Below are 18,206 nucleotides of genomic sequence, written 5' to 3'. Positions count from 1 at the left end.
CAGTGAAATCAGAATTTTGGATAGCTTCCCAATACTTAACTTTTCTAATGATATTAGTGGTGAGGTTAAGAAATGTGATTTTTTTTGACACTGCAGGATTACATGTATCAACGTTTGCAAGATCTGCTGAACTCAGTAAACCATTCTTTTTCAAATGACATGATGTTAAAAAAAATTAGGAATGAGTAAAAGGTCCACTCAAGGTGAAAGATAAGCCAGCAGATTTTAACGTAACAGGGTACGCAAAGTTCATTCATGTGGATTTGGATCGCACATTTCAGAAACTACTACAAGCTGAGTTTTGGTGGGGTATCCAAGCACATCTACAATTACCTGAAAAGTCTATTAATATTTTTTCCCCTTTTGAACTACTTATCTGTGTGAAGCTGGATTCTCCTCATATACTTCAACCAAAACAACAAACTGCAACAGCTTGAAAGCAGGAGGAGATATTAGAATCCAGTTATTTTTCTATTAAGCCAGATATTAAAGAGATTCGCAAAAATATAAAGCAATGGTTCTATTTTCTCCAATTATTTTTGTTCGGGAAAATATCATATGGTGACTTGTCATAAATAATTTTTTAAATTTCAGTTTTAATTTCCAATATGGTAAAAATAAATAGCTATAACTCATAAAATGAAAAGCCTTTTCCAATCCTCAATGCATTTTTAGAGTGTAAAGGAATCCTGAGACCAAAAATGTTTGAAAACCACTGCTTTCCTTAAATCTTTGTGTGCAAGTCTATCACTACAGGATGGGGTTTAAATATGAAACTGACAAGTTAAAAAGTATGTACACTTAAAATGAATGCCCTGACAAATTGCCGTTCAAAGAGCGTTAGCCGTTGGAACTCGCACAAGCGGGCACGTACGCTCACAGACCTCACAGACCTGCCCATGTACAATGCAAGGAATGACCAACCTTTTAGAGCATGGGGTTCATCTTCATAGGGTGGTTTCTCATGGGATTTAAGGAGTAAACGTCTCTAGTTTATCTAAAATGATTCAACTCAGACATTTTACATTTACATATAATTTCTCAGGAAAACTTCATCGTCCCCAACTTAAAAAAAAATATCTAAATAACAATTTCTGATTGAATGTCTGGAACAGACTTTTCCCATGGGAACAATGGTAACTCTATTCACAGGCTTCAACATATAATTCAAATAATAACAAGAACCAATGTGCTAAATTCTGGAACTGTACTACACTGGAAAAACTAGTGATAACACTAGTTTTTTTTTTATCAGAAAAAGCATTTCTTGTCCTAATTGGAATACTAGGAACTCTGATACCATCCATCCAAAAATGACCTCCACCCTCTCCTCACCATTCTACCACTTGTGAGAGGGGGTCCTTCAAGAACCTACCCCATCTGCAGGCTCCCTACGAGGGTCCATACCCTCCAGTGGGGCAGGAGTGCTGTGTTATGAAAGCTTGGAGGCCCAAGGAGGAGTCACAGCATCTCCAAACGGTGTGTGTATGTGTACTGTGGGACAGGGCAGGGGGGATTGGGGTTAAGTACTGCCGAGAAGAAGAGTCTAGAATTTCCCAGAGTGTGAGGGGTGGAGAGATGGGGAAGCACAAATGGGTATACGGGTGTGTGATTTCAGTTTGAGGGCACACAAAAGTCTAGAAGTGTAGAGTCACAGAATATAGAGGGGACAGGAAGAGAAATGGGGTGACTGAGAAACATGATGGGGTGTGGGGGGGGTGAAGAGAGGATGAGGCACACAATCCTTGTGCAATAGCAACAAATAACAGAAGCTCGTCCACAACCAGGACTGCCCTATTACCTGGCAGAGTTAGTGTGTGGGGACCAGGTTTTGGCCTCACAGTGAAAATGGTTTCCAATGCTGGCTCTGCTACTGACCACGTGCCTACATGGAGGAAATGGATCACTTCTTGGAGCACTGAGTTTCCCCACTGCGAAGTGGAGATAAAAGTATCTTCCTCCTTCAGAATGTTACAGGAATTTAGCTGAGGTTCTTTACATAAAGTGCCCTGACCAAAATGGTAAAAGTTTACAATTATTATGTATAAGTCCATGGTAAGATACAAGTTTATAAATGTATTTCTAAAATGAAGAGGCTGGATCAGAGAATCTAAAGGCAATGTTAGGTTGACATAGTCTACGACAGACCATGAAAATACCAAGAAAAAAAGAGATCTAAAAAGATTGAACTGCTCAGGCAAGATAATCTGCTAACACAAAAGTAATAATAAAAATAAAAAGGGAAAAAGTGAAAAAATTCTATCAAAATTTTTGCTAGAAAACTAACACTAAAATAAAAAGGTAAGCAACAAATTATAAGGGTATGTGCAGTAAATAAAGCAGATGAAGATTAATATCTTTCTTATATAAGATGGTACACATAGCAAGGAGAAAAATAAGGCTCCCAACAGATAAATAAACAAAGGACACTGACAGATAATTCATAGTTATAGCTGCTTAACAAACAGAAAAACAATGATACCATTAAGTACTCAATAACATGATACCACTGTTACTCTGTCAAATTGGTAGAGACTTAAATATATGAATCCCCCCCGTCACCATGTGTTAAAGGAAATTCTCACACATACTGGCAGTGGTTCTTTGTATAAGAATCCAAAGTCATAAAAATTTGACCCCCTAAATTCTTCCAAGAAAATAGTAAGTGTGAAAAATGTAAGTAGGTCATATGAGGTGGTGGGGGAGGGTGGGAAAGTACCTTAATATTTATAATTAACCCTAAGGAGATCAAATAAACAATGTTATATCAACCTGATACCAGCAATTGGGAAAATTTCTTATGAGAATGTTAAGGCAAAGCAAATGAGATGCAACATTGTTGACAAGCTCTGATCGGGCGCTATGGAAAAATAAAAATACACACCCTTGGCGCTATAGAAAAATAAAAATACACACCTGTGGGAAAAAACTACACCAAAGGACTAAGGGCAGTTGCACACATGTGACTTTGGCTCAGTTTTAGAGTCAGAGTGACAGGGTATCAAATACTAGTTCCAGGCCCTCAAGATGGGTCACTGAGAACAAGGAGTCTTTCTGAATCTTCATTTTTTTCAGTTATAATTACACAGGCTACTGTAAGGGTTAGCACTCTATTTAGCACATGGCAGACATCAGCTGAATGGTAGTTATTTTACTTTTTATTGGTAGTGTGGTTACACTGCCTGTATTGTGATTATCTTGTAAATAAGAATGCTTTAATTATTGGACTAATATGTAGGGAATTTCCTGAATGGACACCCTTCTTAAAATGAGCTATGTTCTCCCTTTAAACTTTCATTCACTGCATTTTTCGAAATGAATCAAGTGTGAAAATAGCATTTCTATTAATCTATATATAACATTTACAAATTGTTCTGTCTTATCTGTTTGGTAACTTTTTTTAAACAGTAATTAGTGGCTGCAAAAGAAGAGTAAATTTGTACATTTAACTCATAAAACTCAACAGACACACTCGCTGTTAGGATCTCAAATGTAACACCGACATTCCCTGTGGTGTCTCTGTATGTTCTCTGTTGAGATCCCATACGATCCTGCACATTCTGAAGAACAGATGGCTTTTGAGTATACACTCCATGATCAAATAGGACAGATAGGAGCAATGTTCTTCTGGGTTCAAGGCCACTAATTAAAAACAGGTTGGAACATTGAATTTTCCTCCATATCATAGATTCCTTCCTAACTCAGAACTGGACATCCAAGGTCCTTCATGGAACTGTATGTTATGAACTACAAATGCTCCACTCTCCAAAATACATATTTAATAAGCGCACACAATTATTATAGATGTGTGATACCACTACTTTTTCCAAACAGGTTTTCTTTTCATTAGTGTCTGAAACAAAAACTACACTACCTTTTAGATGAAGAGTAGTTACAAGTAACCACATGTCAGGTGACATTCTGCCTTTGCACTTGACTTTTTAACCATCCAAACCTTGATGGCATGCTTCATGAACAAACCCTACATTATTAAAAAAAAAAAAAAAAGCCCGACCTCACAGCTCACTACTATGTGATTCATAACAAAGGACACATTTTTGTTTTGAAGATCTTGTTACAGGGACAGAAAGACAGCTCAGTTAAGCAAAGACGCCAACAAGACAGCCAAACACACGACTTCTAAGCACCTGCGGTGTCTGGTGTGTGGTAGAAGTGCCTTTGCTGGAAAGCCAGGGTGACGTTCTGCATGTGGCATCAGCTCCAGAGGTCTAACTTCTGAAGCTTTCACAACAGTTTGAAGTCAGAGAAATCAGGGGAGGGAAAAACAACAACAACAACCACCACCACCACCACCACCAAACCTATGAGAAGAGGGCTTGCGATGAAACAATAAAGAAATCGGTTGTCGCTGATTTAACCGTGTGTTGTGTCTGCTATTACCAGTTTGTCCTTCTGGCGTTCACCATGGATGAGAAAGCCGCTTCGTCCATTGCCTTCGGGGTGCATGACCTTACAGACCCCCACGCGACTGATCCCGCCTCCTTCCTGTGGGAACCATCCCCCGCTGGAGTCATCTCTGGTCATAACCACAGCCTTGACACGCACAATATAGCTGTCACTAAAACGACAACAACAAGAAGAACGGGGCATGACAATGGTCTGGTAGCTGCAGGACATGTTTCCCAATACAAGATGAACACCGGCCGGCACTGTTCTGGACTCATCAAGAGAAAAATCGATGCCTGGTGGCAGCCTTAAAATGTGGCCTTTCTCAAATCGGGGGGGGGGGGGGGGGAGGGGTCAACAAAAAACACTTAAACTAAATATACTGCGAAAGTATATTTTTAAAAAGACACCCAGTAATTTAAAAATATTTGTGAGTCTCTGGAAATGTATATAGGCATTAACACTCTAGTTTCTGGGTGTAAGTTTTAATAACAAAATGAATGAGCTAATTGCTTCAATTTATTATCACCAAGTAAGAAAGACAAACCTACGAATTTAAGAGGATATTATAGTTTCAACCCTTAAAAACTTCGTTTACAATGAATGACTTAGGCTTAACATTTTATAAAGCTAATCATCTTCTGACTTAGCACAAGAACAGGATAATTCCTTTCCAAATTGCAAATTCACCATACAATCGTGTATCTAGGTGGGAAAAGATTTCAGTTCTAATACCCCTTACACATGTGTAGCCTTCTGTTTATGATTTTATTTTTTCCAGTCTAAACTTCAATTTCGCAATAAGTTCTCTTGCACATTTGCCAAAAATCCTCTTTCTTCTCCAGAGACCAACTCTAGTTCTTTTCATTCTTCATCGCTTTTGGGGAAACGTATTTGGGTTTTTCAGCAAGGCCATTTAAATTCTCATTTGCTGTTTTCTTTCTTTGGATAGAATTCATTTTTTACTCATTCAAACATATATTCACATCTTCTACATGCCAGGCACTGTGCCAGATTCTAGAGAAACAAAGACCCTCCCCCTTTCCTTGGGACTCAGGGAAGACACCACCACCCCCCTACCCCCAACGCCAGCCAGAGCCTGGCCACTGCCGTCGCCAGTCCACCAGAGATCATTTAGACACCGTCCCTCTGCCCTCCGCCCCTGCTCACCGCACTCACCCAGATTTCCCATGACTCCCTGTGGCTCAAAATCTACTACCCCCCACCCACTTCCACTTATTTCCACATCCCTTCTTCAGATCATTCCTTTCATTTTGAAAACGGTAAAATACGGAGTAACACATACCATTTTAACTGTACAATTCTTTGCCATGAAGTACACGGCCACGGCTCTACAACTCTCCCCACCATCCATCTCCAGGACTTTTTTTTTTCCATATTCCTAGGCCACAACTCCTTACCGTGAAACACTAAAGCCCCTCACCGCTCTCCCCTCTCCCCAGCCCCTGCAATCACCCTTCTACTTTCTGTCTCAATGATTTTGACTGCTCCAGGGCCCTCCAGAAGTTCCTTTCACTTTCTGAGCCCACATGGAAATGTGCTCTGGGGCTGTGCTTCCAGGGCCCACTGACACCGGGCCACTGTCTCTCTCCTGCAGCCCTCTGGTTTCTCTGGTTTCCCAAGTCTGAACATGCCGCCACCATCCTCCTCTTCAACCTACTACAGACCTCTGGGACGCAGCCCTTCCCTCATTCCTGGAAGACAGTGGCAAATAGGCCCACTGTCCTCCATCTCTTACAATGATCCCTGCTGTGATTCTTGGTAATTTCCTTATTCACACAGACGATCCGTACAATTCCTTGGCCTCTCAGTTTCTGGAACTCTTCCCCAATGCCCTTGTCTTACATCCAACCTTAGGTATCCCGGCCTAGGTCATACCCGTGGCCTTGTCATTACTGATATCTGCACCACCTCCTTAACCTCAATTTTATGCAGCCTGCTCTCCAGCTGCCACTTCCCATCTTTGCAGCTCACTCCCTCCACATTCCTCCAAGTCTTCACCCCAATGGGACCAACCATCTATCACTCTGACCCCTTCCCCTCTCCCCTTTATGTTCTCACTTGATTCACTACTCAAGTTCCATAGTCTACTGCAACACGTTTTTATACAAAAACTTAACATGCTGCCCTCTCTTTCTCCACTGTAATGCCCGGTGAAACCCCAATCCTGGTGGAATTCTACCACCTCCTTAACTTCATGCCCTGCCCAGGCTGTTGAGTAGGACTCTGTTCATAGGTCTAGTTTTAAAGTCATTAATCTCAAGTGGGCACAGACTGCTCCATTTCCCTGATCTGTTCCCAAGAGGATTATTTCATGGGTCCACCTACCCTGTCCCTCTCAAATGATGGATGAGTTTGCTTTAATTTCCCTGGGAAGATAGGAAAGTCAGAAGGGACCTTGCACCCGTGCCCACTAGCATGCCTATGACTCTGTAGCAGTTCTACCTCTCCTCCCTTAACTATGGCTAAACCATCCATAACCCAAGTCGGGGTCAACGACGCCACTTAAAATTCTTCTAGGTGCTAACAGTGCCCAAATTCACATGTCTGCCCAGACCCTTTCCCTAAGGTTCAGATCCGTAAAATCAATTGCCTATGTGATTTCTCTCCTTAGGTTTCTGGTAGGCATCTCAATTAACATGTTTCAGAATGAACTCTTAATTCTCAATACCTTTTTTTTTTTTTAAGATTTTATTTATTTATTTATTTGACAGACAGAGATCACAAGCAGGCAGAGAGGCAGGCAGAGAGAGAGGAGGAAGCAGGCTCCCCGCTGAGCAGAGAGCCCGATGCGGGGTTGGATCCCAGGACCCTGAGATCATGACCTGAGCCGAAGGCAGCGGCTTAACCCACTGAGCCACCCAGGCACCCCTCTCAATACCTTTTTTATCCAACTGGTTTTCCCTTCAAAATATAGCCAGAATCCACTTTTTACTACCTCCATTGTCACTGCCCTGATCCTAGCTGCCATCACCTCACAGACTACTGCAACCACCTCCTAACTGGATTTCCTACTTCCACACCCGCCCAACTTTCTAAGAAAATAGAAAGGTGAGTCAGATTATGATTCTACTCAAACAAGCCATCCAATGAGCTTCCTATGTTACTCTGAGTAAAAATGAAACTCAAGCACTTATCATTCTCCTCCTTGCTCATTGTACTTCAGTCCCTTTGCCCCTGTCCTCCACATCAAGCACACTATGACCTCAGGATCTTTGCACTTGCTATCCCCTCCTCCTTCCTCCACACTAACAGCTCATTTCTTTATTTCCTTCAGGTCTCTGCCCAAGGTTATTTCATCGGAGAAGACTCTCTGTCCACTTTACAAAAAGTAGTACCTGCCAATCCTCTTAAATCTTCTCATCCTTATCTTTCTACATGCTACTAAAACAACATTTGCCCTATTTGTTTGCCCACTTTTCCCAACTAGATTGTAAACTCCACAGAACCAGGGCCTTTGCCCTTTTTGTTCACTGCTACATCCCTAGAACCTACAGCACGGTTTTATATATGGTAGGCTATGGAATGAATGGGTTACATGCATGAAATTTATAGAAAGGTTTTAAAAAAGTTATTTGTAGCTAACTAAATCTGAGAAAAAATAAAGCATTCAATACTCATTTGCTTGTGAGCCACAAGAGTGTAGTTGACATAGGATAAAGATTTCATTAATAAGAAAACTAAATGTAATAATCACATGGTTTCTATCATTAATCCATTCATCTCATTCAAACCCATATTCCTTTAGATCACAGATTAGGAACATTTGGTAACATTTGTTTACATCAGTTATATACAAACAAGTTGAGAATCTACTCCCCCCAACCCTCAGCACGTCCCATTCATTATAGAAAATCTAAGGGTCCCCAGGATTTCTAACTCTCCAGTATAAAACATTCAGCTTTCTCAGATCTTCTGTGAGTGTACGAAGGGTTCATCCCCATAGGAAATGGCCAAGGTGAGTAACTGAAACTACACAACTCTTGTTAGAACGTGCTTTTTACTTTTTATGTACTGCAGCTGTCTGCTGTTCTCCCCTCCTTTGAGGGGAGTAAGCAGACATGAAAAAGGGAAGTTTGCATGACTTATGTTGGTGCCATAAACTTACTTCCAAAAGGTATTCAGACACTGGCGTTTTTAGTATATGTGCTGCCGAAGCGAGCACGACACTGGCGTTTTAAAAAAAATACCCCACCCCTTGGCTTCTAGACTACAGGGGCTGCTAATTTTGGTCTTTGCTTGCAGTCTGCCACATCCTCTTTTTTGCCATAATTCCTCCTATGTCCCTTCCCAAGAGCGCTGACTCCTCTGTGATGGGGTGTGTGTGTTGGGAGCCGGGGGAACAGAACCCCCCGCCCCATCTTGTCTGGCCACAACCCCAATAAGCCAGCATTTACTAAGGCATCTGGCTTTCACACCAGGCAGGGGGATAACGTGTTGCACTGAAAACTGTGAAGGCTGTCTGGATAATCCAGCTGCATGGCCAGAGGCCAATTGCTTCCTATCTGTGGTGTATTTATGTTACTCAGGCATGTCACCCCACCCAGAACAGAAATGACAGTGAACTGGACGACCAAAAAGGTATACGGGAGGAAAACTCCCTTCCCACCTTCCTTCTGTCTCTTTCTGGAAAGAATTAAACAACATGTTTAAGCCAGATGTTGGGTTTGTTTGGGGAAGGATGGGACAGGAAGGGCAAGGGCAGATTAGTTTTTTCATCTGCACAAGGAAAATGGTGCTGATATGCTTCAGAAGAAATTCAAAAAATGCTATTATTGTAAAAAATAACAAAACTTTAAAAAATGCTTCTGGAAGGAGCAAGTGCTAACCTGGTATAACTCGTCAGGGACCTGGTGAAGTTCCACGTGTAGATCCAAACACTAACTGGACGGAGCTCTAGTGTCTGAGCTGGAGCTAAACTGCCCCAAAGTCTCAGTGTCATTACATATGGGATCTGACTACCACCCCCCAAATCACATCCTATCCTTTCAGTGCATTATGAGCAAAAGAGGCTTCTGTGAATCGAACTGGAGCTCTGCCACTGAAACGTGGTTTCTTTAAGGAAAAAGCTTTGCATTCCGAACGTGGGGGCTTATCTGTAAAAGTGAGACTTGTTCTGTGATCAATGAATGTGCAAAAGAGGGAGGGGACATCCTAGGGCAGGATGGGGAGGCACGGTAAGAACAATTTCAAAACCAGATTCTTATTTGGGGATACTGATTCCAAAGGAGCAGGGCAGGGTTTGGATCTTTGGCTTTTACGTTCTAAGCTCTCTTCCAGATTCAAAGCAGGCCCTGTCTGGACCACATTACAGAAGTAAACAAGGTAAACAAAGGGACTGTAGGAAATGGTGATGAGGCAGCACCGTCTGGAAGTGTCATTCAGAGCCGGACAGGCTCAGCGGCACCCTGACCCCAGTAGCTGACGAATCCTCTTGTGGAGCTTCAGATGTCCTCATCTGCAGAAGACACAGACAGAGGATCTAGACACAGACAGAGGATTGACCCTGCTGGAATGTCCTGAGGGTTAAAAGCTGCACCAGAGGTCAAGTGCTTAATAGGGAGAAGTTTGGTAAGTTGCAGCCATCATTATTTTTGCTGAACGTCTGATTTTATGACAAAACAGGTCCTATAAAGACCAGCTCCCCTGGCCACTAAGGAGTGTGTTCCCAGGCCTTTGGGCCCTTTCCAGCTTGCAGAGACCAGAGTAGCAGGGAGGCTGTCCGGGCCTCACCAACAGAAGAAAATCCCAAACGGACCTGCAGCAATTACCGACGCAAGTCGGATTTATAAAGACCTGGTTTGAGCCTCCGTTTCAGGCACACCTGTAGAGGAAAATAATTCCATCTGCCATCTGTGAACTGGTCCTGTGCTCCTGCCCTTCCCCCCTTGGCTCTGGGGATGGAGACTGGAACTTTTACTCCCCCCACACAAACTTCCCGGCCCCCTCATCTATCTCAAGTTTCCTGTATCTCTCCATTCTGCGAAACATCACTGCTTCCTTCCTTCCTGCTCTCTTTTCCACCCTTCTGTGCTTCACCAGAACCTGAGAGGGATTAGCCAAGATCCTGGCCTCTTAGGTTGCCTCTTCCACTGGGCACAGCCACCAGCTGAGCCCAAATTTAATATGGGCACACCTTTACTGTTGTCATATCCCACAACCCACCCCCAAGCCATCCTTGTGCCTATAGACTTATAAAGTCTCTTTGATTCCATTGATGATACGTGGATACAAAGTATGGCATGTGTGCTGAAGCCAGACAATGGTCAGATTCTATTTAAGCAGGTGGTCGTTCCATGAGTGGTTATTTTGTTAAGTACCAACTACTTAACTTTTTAAAAGTGGACTGCTCTGGTCTTAAAAATGTCTGTACTCCAAAATTGTAGGCAAGGGAGTTTTCTACATGATGTGGTTCTATGCATGGTGGTACCATGATTTTCAGCTCTGTACCAGCCACTAATGGTAGGACACTGGCTCTGCCCACTTAATGTCACCAAAATGTGTAGTGTGTACAGTTAGGCCATCATAGAATAGAAAACAGTGGCAAGAAAAGCCCACTGAAGATGCTGGATCTGGCAAAAGGCACCAGCTTTCCTCTCAAATGCTGATAAGCAGGCACTAAGCATAGAAGGAAATTTTCTGAATCTTCACTGTTTGCTTCCTAAAGAGAACTGGTTTGCAGGATACTGGAGTTGGGGAAGCTGAAAAGTAGGCTAAGATCACGTAAGAAAGAGCGTTCCCTACAGTTACTGAACATCTGTGAAATCAGCCATGCAGTACACTTGATGGAGAGAATAATGGGGACTGCCCTACCCCAGTATCTGCTAGTAGAAGAATCCACGTACTTGAACAGGTACTTGCACCATGACTTTGAACTTACGGTGTCAAAGCCGTCTGCGCGTGCCTGGATGTACTGAGAGAGGAAATCTTCGTTGTGTTGCTGCTTTTCTGAGACACCCCAGCTCACCTCGCCTTTGCAGAGTAATTCCCCCCAGAGGGTTACAACACAGCTGTTCTAGGCTCGATCTTCAAGGTCAACTTAGGTACTTTAAAAATGGTATGTAATGAGTTTCCAGGAATGGAACCCCAATACATACACATGGTACCCAAAAGGTGACTGTGGTAGTTAGGGGGTACTTGTCTTACAATGACTTCACTCAGGAACCAATACAGCTCAAAGCCTGGGGTCCTGTGGGAGCCCCAGAGGGGTGTGAATAGGTTCTCCTTTTATTGTGTGCTGGGCTCAGAATCCATGAATGAGGGTATGAGAAAATGTCTTAGGAATCCCCAATTCTGTCTTGCACATAAGCCAGTGTGTTCTGCTGTACTGCAAGGTCACTAGAGCCCTCCATGTCCGAGTCCTCCCCTCACCCAGGGGATGTCCATTCTCATCCTCAAATACCACATATAAACCCAGCATCTTTGTTGTTATGCTACCTAGCTACACTGAGGCATATAAATAGACCCACTCACCCACACACCATTTTCTACGGCACATAATAGAAAGGGCTGCTTTCTCCATTTATTGTGAAGGACACTGCCAACAAGACTGGGTTTCTGAAATAGGAATGATGATTACATTTAGTAATTTTAAAACCAAACCTCACAAGTCAATTTGATATGGCCACTACTGTTTTTATTTTTCTATTGAAATCTTAATACAAAAATATTCCTCTAGAAAAACTACCACCAACTCATAGTTTATAAGCTAGTGATTCTATGATTCAAAATAAAGACCCATACCTTATTTAAGACAGAGGGCCGATTTGGCTTGCTACAGGCCTCTATAATATCTTCAAGTTACAATGTACTGGAAACAGACACGCTTTCTAATCTCAAGTGCTAATTTACACCTTCCGGACCTAAGAACCACAGCAGCACATGCACTGAACATTCTGGCACATTCTCTCTCTCATGGGGCCAAGGCACCTGCCCTGGGCATGTCCTCAGGCATGGACGTTCTGCGGGGCTGGCCAAATGGAGAGTACCAGACATTGTGCCACTCACCGTTCTGCTCCCTCTTTCTTGGCTGCTGTGTCCTGTGACCCTTAATGGCCAAGAAAAGGAAATGAAGCAAAGACAAAAAGGAACAAAGATCAAGACTGGACATTAGACTCACAAGCTTTACAGTGGTTTAACGAGGCCTTTGAGGAAATAGTTGAGGAAATACCAGAGGCCCTCGGGGGTCCTCTGACATCCTTGTAGCCTGGGAGCACTGCAAACAGTTTTGCCGGGCCAGTGACATGACAGCTGGCCAAGACTGTCTGAGCCTCTGCTCCCCCACCTCAGCGAGAGCCCTGATTCTAGGGGCAAACCTTTGGGGTGGGTGAACACAAGGTGGGGACGCCCACAGAGGTGTGTGGGTGTGCTAGCAATTATTGGAATTTCCTTCTCAGCAAGGTTTACAGAGTTATATTAAACTCACTTCACTGTACTGTGCTCAAAATGAAATTTTTCATTTCACCTCTGACTTTTATTGCCTGTAGCTCGAACACGCATCAATTCTCCACAAGAGAAAAGAGTATTTCGGCTGGATTCTACTTCTACTGCTCTCAGGTTTTTTTTTCCTTCTGTAGAGATCTTTTGATTTTATTTATGTAATATATCACATGTCTTGGACACAGAGCTGTTTTTTTTTTTAAACAACAAGACTTTTCCTACCAACATTTAAATTCAGCAGCCTCGAGAATATTAAATATCTAATATCCATGATGAGGAGCTGCTGACAACGGGAGCATAATTAAGATAAGGCATGAGGGGGGTACCTGGGTGGCTCAGTGGGTTAAGCCTCCGTTTTCAGCTCAGATCATGATCTTAAGGTCCTGGGATCAAGCCCCGCATCAGGCTCTCTGCTCAGCAGGGAGCCTGCTTCCCCCCACTCTCTCTGCCTGCTGCTCTGGCTACTTGTGATCTCTCTGTCAAATAAATAAATAAAATCTCTTAAAAAAAAAAAAAGATAAGGCATGTGGGCTGTTCTGCTAATAGGCAACCTAAAATCATAATACTGGGCTGTTTTAAGCCGGGACAATGAAGCGTTTGAATTAAATCTTAACTTCAGCACCCGAAAAGGCAATTTTAGAAGTTGTATCTAAGACAGATTTTTTAAAATGGCTCTTTGGCAACTCTCCCTATGTCAACATAACTTTTGTGAGCAAGTCCCTCTTGAGGTGAGTTAATGCATACAGCTAGAAGAAAGGCCCTGCTAAGGTCAAGCCTGAAGCAATGGGGCAGGACAGGTCTGGTAGTTCATTGGCGGGAGGGGGGAGATAAATAATCAGTGAAGAAAGTAATCATTTTTCTTGGAATTCGAAAACTATTTGCTCTAATCCCTACTAATAGCAGAAATCCTAATTTCCACACTGGGGGAAATTAGGGAACTGGAGGATCCCTGGGCATGAGCCATTAAATCCTAGCTAGGATTCCTGGTCAACCACTTGGGACCTCTGTATCCTTATCCATCAAGTGTCTATACAGTGGATAATTAATTACCTTAATAGCAGGCTGTGAAATACATTTTAAGTCATCTGAGTCTTAAAACACTGATTTCCAGGAAATTAAACTCCAACAACAAAAAAGTAAAGTATAATATGATTTTTTAATTTTTAAAAGATTCCACTGCATTCAACAAAGTTATAAAAATTTTTTGGAAAAGCTTTTGTAAAAACCCAGCATCGAGTGATTCTCTGCCCTGTCACATGTGAGGATTACACTAGCACAAAGGGGTAACTCACATTCAGACTCTTGCCTTCAAGGCAAATCTATACCAAACAAGGCTTCCAAACCCAACTGGACACATCAGCAGTCTGCCTCCGCTCCTTGTCCCTTTAATGTGTACGCCTAGGAAAGGAATCGTATCTGCCGTAGCTAGTTACTAAAGAAACAAGATAAACATATACATGTATACGCGTGTTTTATTTTAATGTTAATTCTATCCCCCGTATTCTGCAGATTCTCTCGACGTTAACATGGGAATTGTAAGCATGGACAAACCATTTTAGTAAATGAGGGTAAGATTTTTATCACAATAGTTTATTAACATTCAAGGCATCTATTGAAGATTTCTGAGCTTTTGTCAAAAATCACCAGAGCAGGACAACTTGGACATGGCTAAACTGCTTTAAAAAAATAATAAATTTATTCAAACTGAAAGAGAATGAGTCTACTTCTCACAGACTGGAATGGTTCTGTCCTGAAGGGCTGAGCTGCAGGGTGATCACACAGTGGGAAGTGGGGGTGAGGGAGGCCTGGGAGGAGAGAGGCCGAAGTCTGAATCCAGGTTTATGATTTTGCTTTTATTGTCGGCTGCTTTGCTGAGCCTGGAGTTCAGTGGAGTTCATAATTAATCAAGATCAAAGGATTACCAACTTAAAACAAACAAAATAACCCACCCCTGAAGAACCCTTTCTTCTTCTCCTACTTTTTACTCCGAAAGCAATAATTTTCTTTGACTTTCCCTCTGTTTTACACACCCTTCCAAAAATGGTATTTACGATCCACATTTAAACCCCCAAAGACCAGCTAATGGAAATGTTAGATTACTAAAGAAAATTAACTCTCACCACATTAAAGTATACATGTAATAGAAAAACTGGTACTTCAAAACACAAATGGCAAAGGGAGCTGTTTAAAGTTAATAATCTCCAATTCAGGTCTTTAAATTGCAGCCCTTGAACTTCCAAGTCTGACTTTCTCAGAAGATCTTTGCTTTCTTTCTCACTGAATTGGAGAAAACAAAGGGAGAGAGTACCTAATGATCCCACATGCTGAGATGTTTTTAGGGGAGAAAACTAATATAGGGGCACCTGGGTGGCTCAGTGGGTTAATAAGCCTCTGCCTTCGGCTCGGGTCATGATCTCAGGGTCCTGGGATCAAGCCCCTCATCATGCACTCTGCTCAGCAGGGAGCCTGCGTCCCCCTTCTCTCTGCCTGCCTCCCTGCCTACTTATGATCTCTCTCTCTCTGTTAAATAAATAAAATCTTTACAAAAAAAAAGGCACTAATATCTGCACCAACTTTGAAATACATAAACATAACCTGGTGTCCTGGATGGACAGTGGGATGGACACAAAGACACCCAGGTGATAAAGCAGAAACAGTAAAATGGTAGTTGGAGACAGGAGCTAGTGAGTGTTGACTGTACTTCTTTCAACTTTTCTCAACAACTGAAGACTTTCATGAAGAAGATGATAGAGGAAAGTTTATAGAGCTACACGATTCTAAATGGAGATCAACACTAAACCTAGAAGATGCTGATAATGGTACTAAAAAGTCAGCTTCTCAAGCAGTCCAGGTCACATTTCCCATTTTTTACCTGCCACTCCCCCACTGTCCACTGTAAAGCAAACCATGGTGAAAAGGTCAGGAAATTACTTTACCAAACTATGTTAATACCAAATTCTAAATCTACAAAATCCTTTATGAACCAGTCCTTAATAAAACCTACTCTCACACGAAGACCCACAAAGAAGAAAGTAAGTCCACATGTTGAGCCGGCATTTTAAGAGCCTCCGCGCTTTTGTTCCCGACCCATCTAGTAGACACGGAAGCCTTTCAGATGGCAGGAATTACCAATTCATTTGTTCCCTTTCCTCCAGGCTTCCACCATCTCCTTCAACAGAGATGAAAAGCTTAACACACAAAGAAACAAAACAAAGCACTTGCAAGGCATCTGTTCTCACTGAAGAATGCTGGACCTCTTCCTTTCTCAGGTAGAGACCGGGATACAGGTGGGGCCTGCAGGTGGAGTTTAGGTCTCCAATCAGGACTAGTGAAGGGCCACATAAACAAGTTAGATATACATTTCTTATTTATTTATTTATTTGACAGAGAGAGAGAGAGAAAGAGAAAGAGAGAGATCACAAGTAGGCTGAGAGGCAGGCAGAGAGAGAGAGAGAGAGAGGAGGAAGCAGGCTCCCCGCTGAGCAGAGAGCCTGATGTGGGGCTCCATCTCAGGACCCTGGGATCATGACCTGAGCCGAAGGCAGAGGCTTTAACCCACTGAGCCACTCAGGCACCCCTAGATATACATTTCTATGTCAGAAAAAAAATTGTAGAAACCATCTACTCTAGACCCCTTGCTTAGAAAATCTGTAGTCCAGACAGGAGAAGGGAATTATTCAAGGTCACTGGCATTAGAGGCAGATAAAAGACTAAGATTGGTAAACAGACCACACCCCTACCCCACTTTTTTTTTAAAAAAAGGTTCCTATGTTGTAGCTAATGTTTCCCATATCTAACCTAAGTGATCGAGAGGATATAAATTATTCTCATTGGTCTCTTTAAGTTTAATGTATAGGCAACTGATTGTCAAAGGACTCGTAAGGAGAAATGAGGAGGTAGCACCAAGAGCCACGTGAATAAAATGGCAGAGTTGGGGGGAGGGGTCGGGAAGCCCTACCCAACCCTTCTAGCAGGAGAGGCAATCTTCACTCTCAGATCAGGCAGTACGGCTAGTTTCCTAAGTCAGCAGACATGACCTCTACTGCACCTCTCCTCCTTCCTCTTGGCTGAGACACCCCAGACTCAGCTTCTTTATATGTAAAACAAGGGGTAGGGTCCAGTGACCTTTGAGGTCCCTTTTCAACTTTGGCCCCTCTTTTAATTTTGTGTAAAAAAGAAAAAAGGGGGGGCCTTAAAGTCCTTCAGCTGCGCCAGAGGGCTTAGCAAACTTAAGCCACCCAAATACTCTACAAAAGCAGATGAGAAAACTTGCAGCAGTAAAATGCAACTGAAAACATATTTTGACTTGGGGGAGAAAATAAAACCCTAGAAACTACAAAGACCTGAAACCACAACAAACTAACAGGTCTGTTCTCTTGGTACAAGTATCATTATGCAATTTTAAGGTTCTGAGGAGCAAAACAAGTCTATCAAAGTATTTCTAAAAAACAAGAAAACGAGGAAAATTAGTTTTAATAAGTTTCTTAAGATCTTTGAATCAAACAGTCACAATGTAACCATCTACCTGGGTTTACCCGGTCACAAATGTAAGATTCTCTTTAGCCACATGGAAGCAAATCTCTAAGACACATCTATAGACCAAATGCAGGCAAAGAGGAGAATAGTTCATCCTATGTGCTTTAATCAACTGACTCAAGACCAACACTCCAATACCAACTTTTCATTACCTTCAGAGAGAAAGGAAAAAAAAAAGTTAGGAAAAGGTAAGGAAGCAACCACCTCACTTCAAAATGGGGAGAGACATACACTATAGACCTCTGATTACAGCAACTCTAAACAGGTTGAGGCTCCTTCGATGTCACCAATGAGTTCTGGTCTACAGGTTTTCTTGTAAATCAGTTTTTTGAAACTGGAATGTATTTTTCCCACAGGAAAAAAAAAAAAAACAAAAAACATGAAATGCTGAGCATCAGGATTCCACTCCACGAAAGCCTAATCAAGCCCTAAAGTACCTGAATCACAGTTATATTCCCAAATGGTTTTGACCACTCACTGAGTCTCCTTAACAGAAGCCTTGAGGCCCACCTGCAGCGGGACCACCCAGTCCTACTCACTCAGCTCTGGCTAAGAGTGTTCCCCTCTGATGTGGGGTGGGGGTGAAGGGGTAAGCAAGGAGGAATCCCTAAACTTCCGATCTAGGTTTCATCTGGGACCCCTGGACCTTGACCTAAAAAGGGCCAACTGGATGGTCACCTGCTAGTTAGGCTGAGAAATCTTTCCACCTAAACAGCAAACACACAAACCAAAAGGCAGGCCTTCTTAAGGGAACCAAACTCACAAGGACTGAGGAAAACACAAGTGTAATGTCGCTATCAGCT

At 42.5% G+C, this 18,206-nt stretch overlaps 1 protein-coding gene across 4 annotated transcripts in view; it reads right to left on the bottom strand.

Annotated features, from left to right (window-relative positions):
* The window catches only part of SPRED2 (sprouty related EVH1 domain containing 2), a 118,879-nt gene that overhangs the window by 25,442 nt on the left and 75,231 nt on the right, over positions 1–18,206 (bottom strand). For 3 of the 4 annotated variants that reach the window (XM_047745006.1, XM_047745005.1, XM_047745008.1), the window contains exon 2: positions 4,402–4,579. In XM_047745006.1, coding sequence (XP_047600962.1) covers positions 4,402–4,579 — 178 coding nt within the window. Of the gene's footprint in view, positions 1–4,401; positions 4,580–5,713; positions 5,821–18,206 lie in introns of those variants that run through there. The other variant, XM_047745004.1, reaches the window with a different exon arrangement.

This window comes from Lutra lutra, chromosome 9 (assembly GCF_902655055.1).
Source record: "Lutra lutra chromosome 9, mLutLut1.2, whole genome shotgun sequence".
Classification (NCBI taxonomy): Eukaryota; Metazoa; Chordata; class Mammalia; order Carnivora; family Mustelidae; genus Lutra; species Lutra lutra.
Note: the sequence above shows the minus strand (reverse complement) of the source record. Positions and strands in the feature narration are given on the sequence as shown.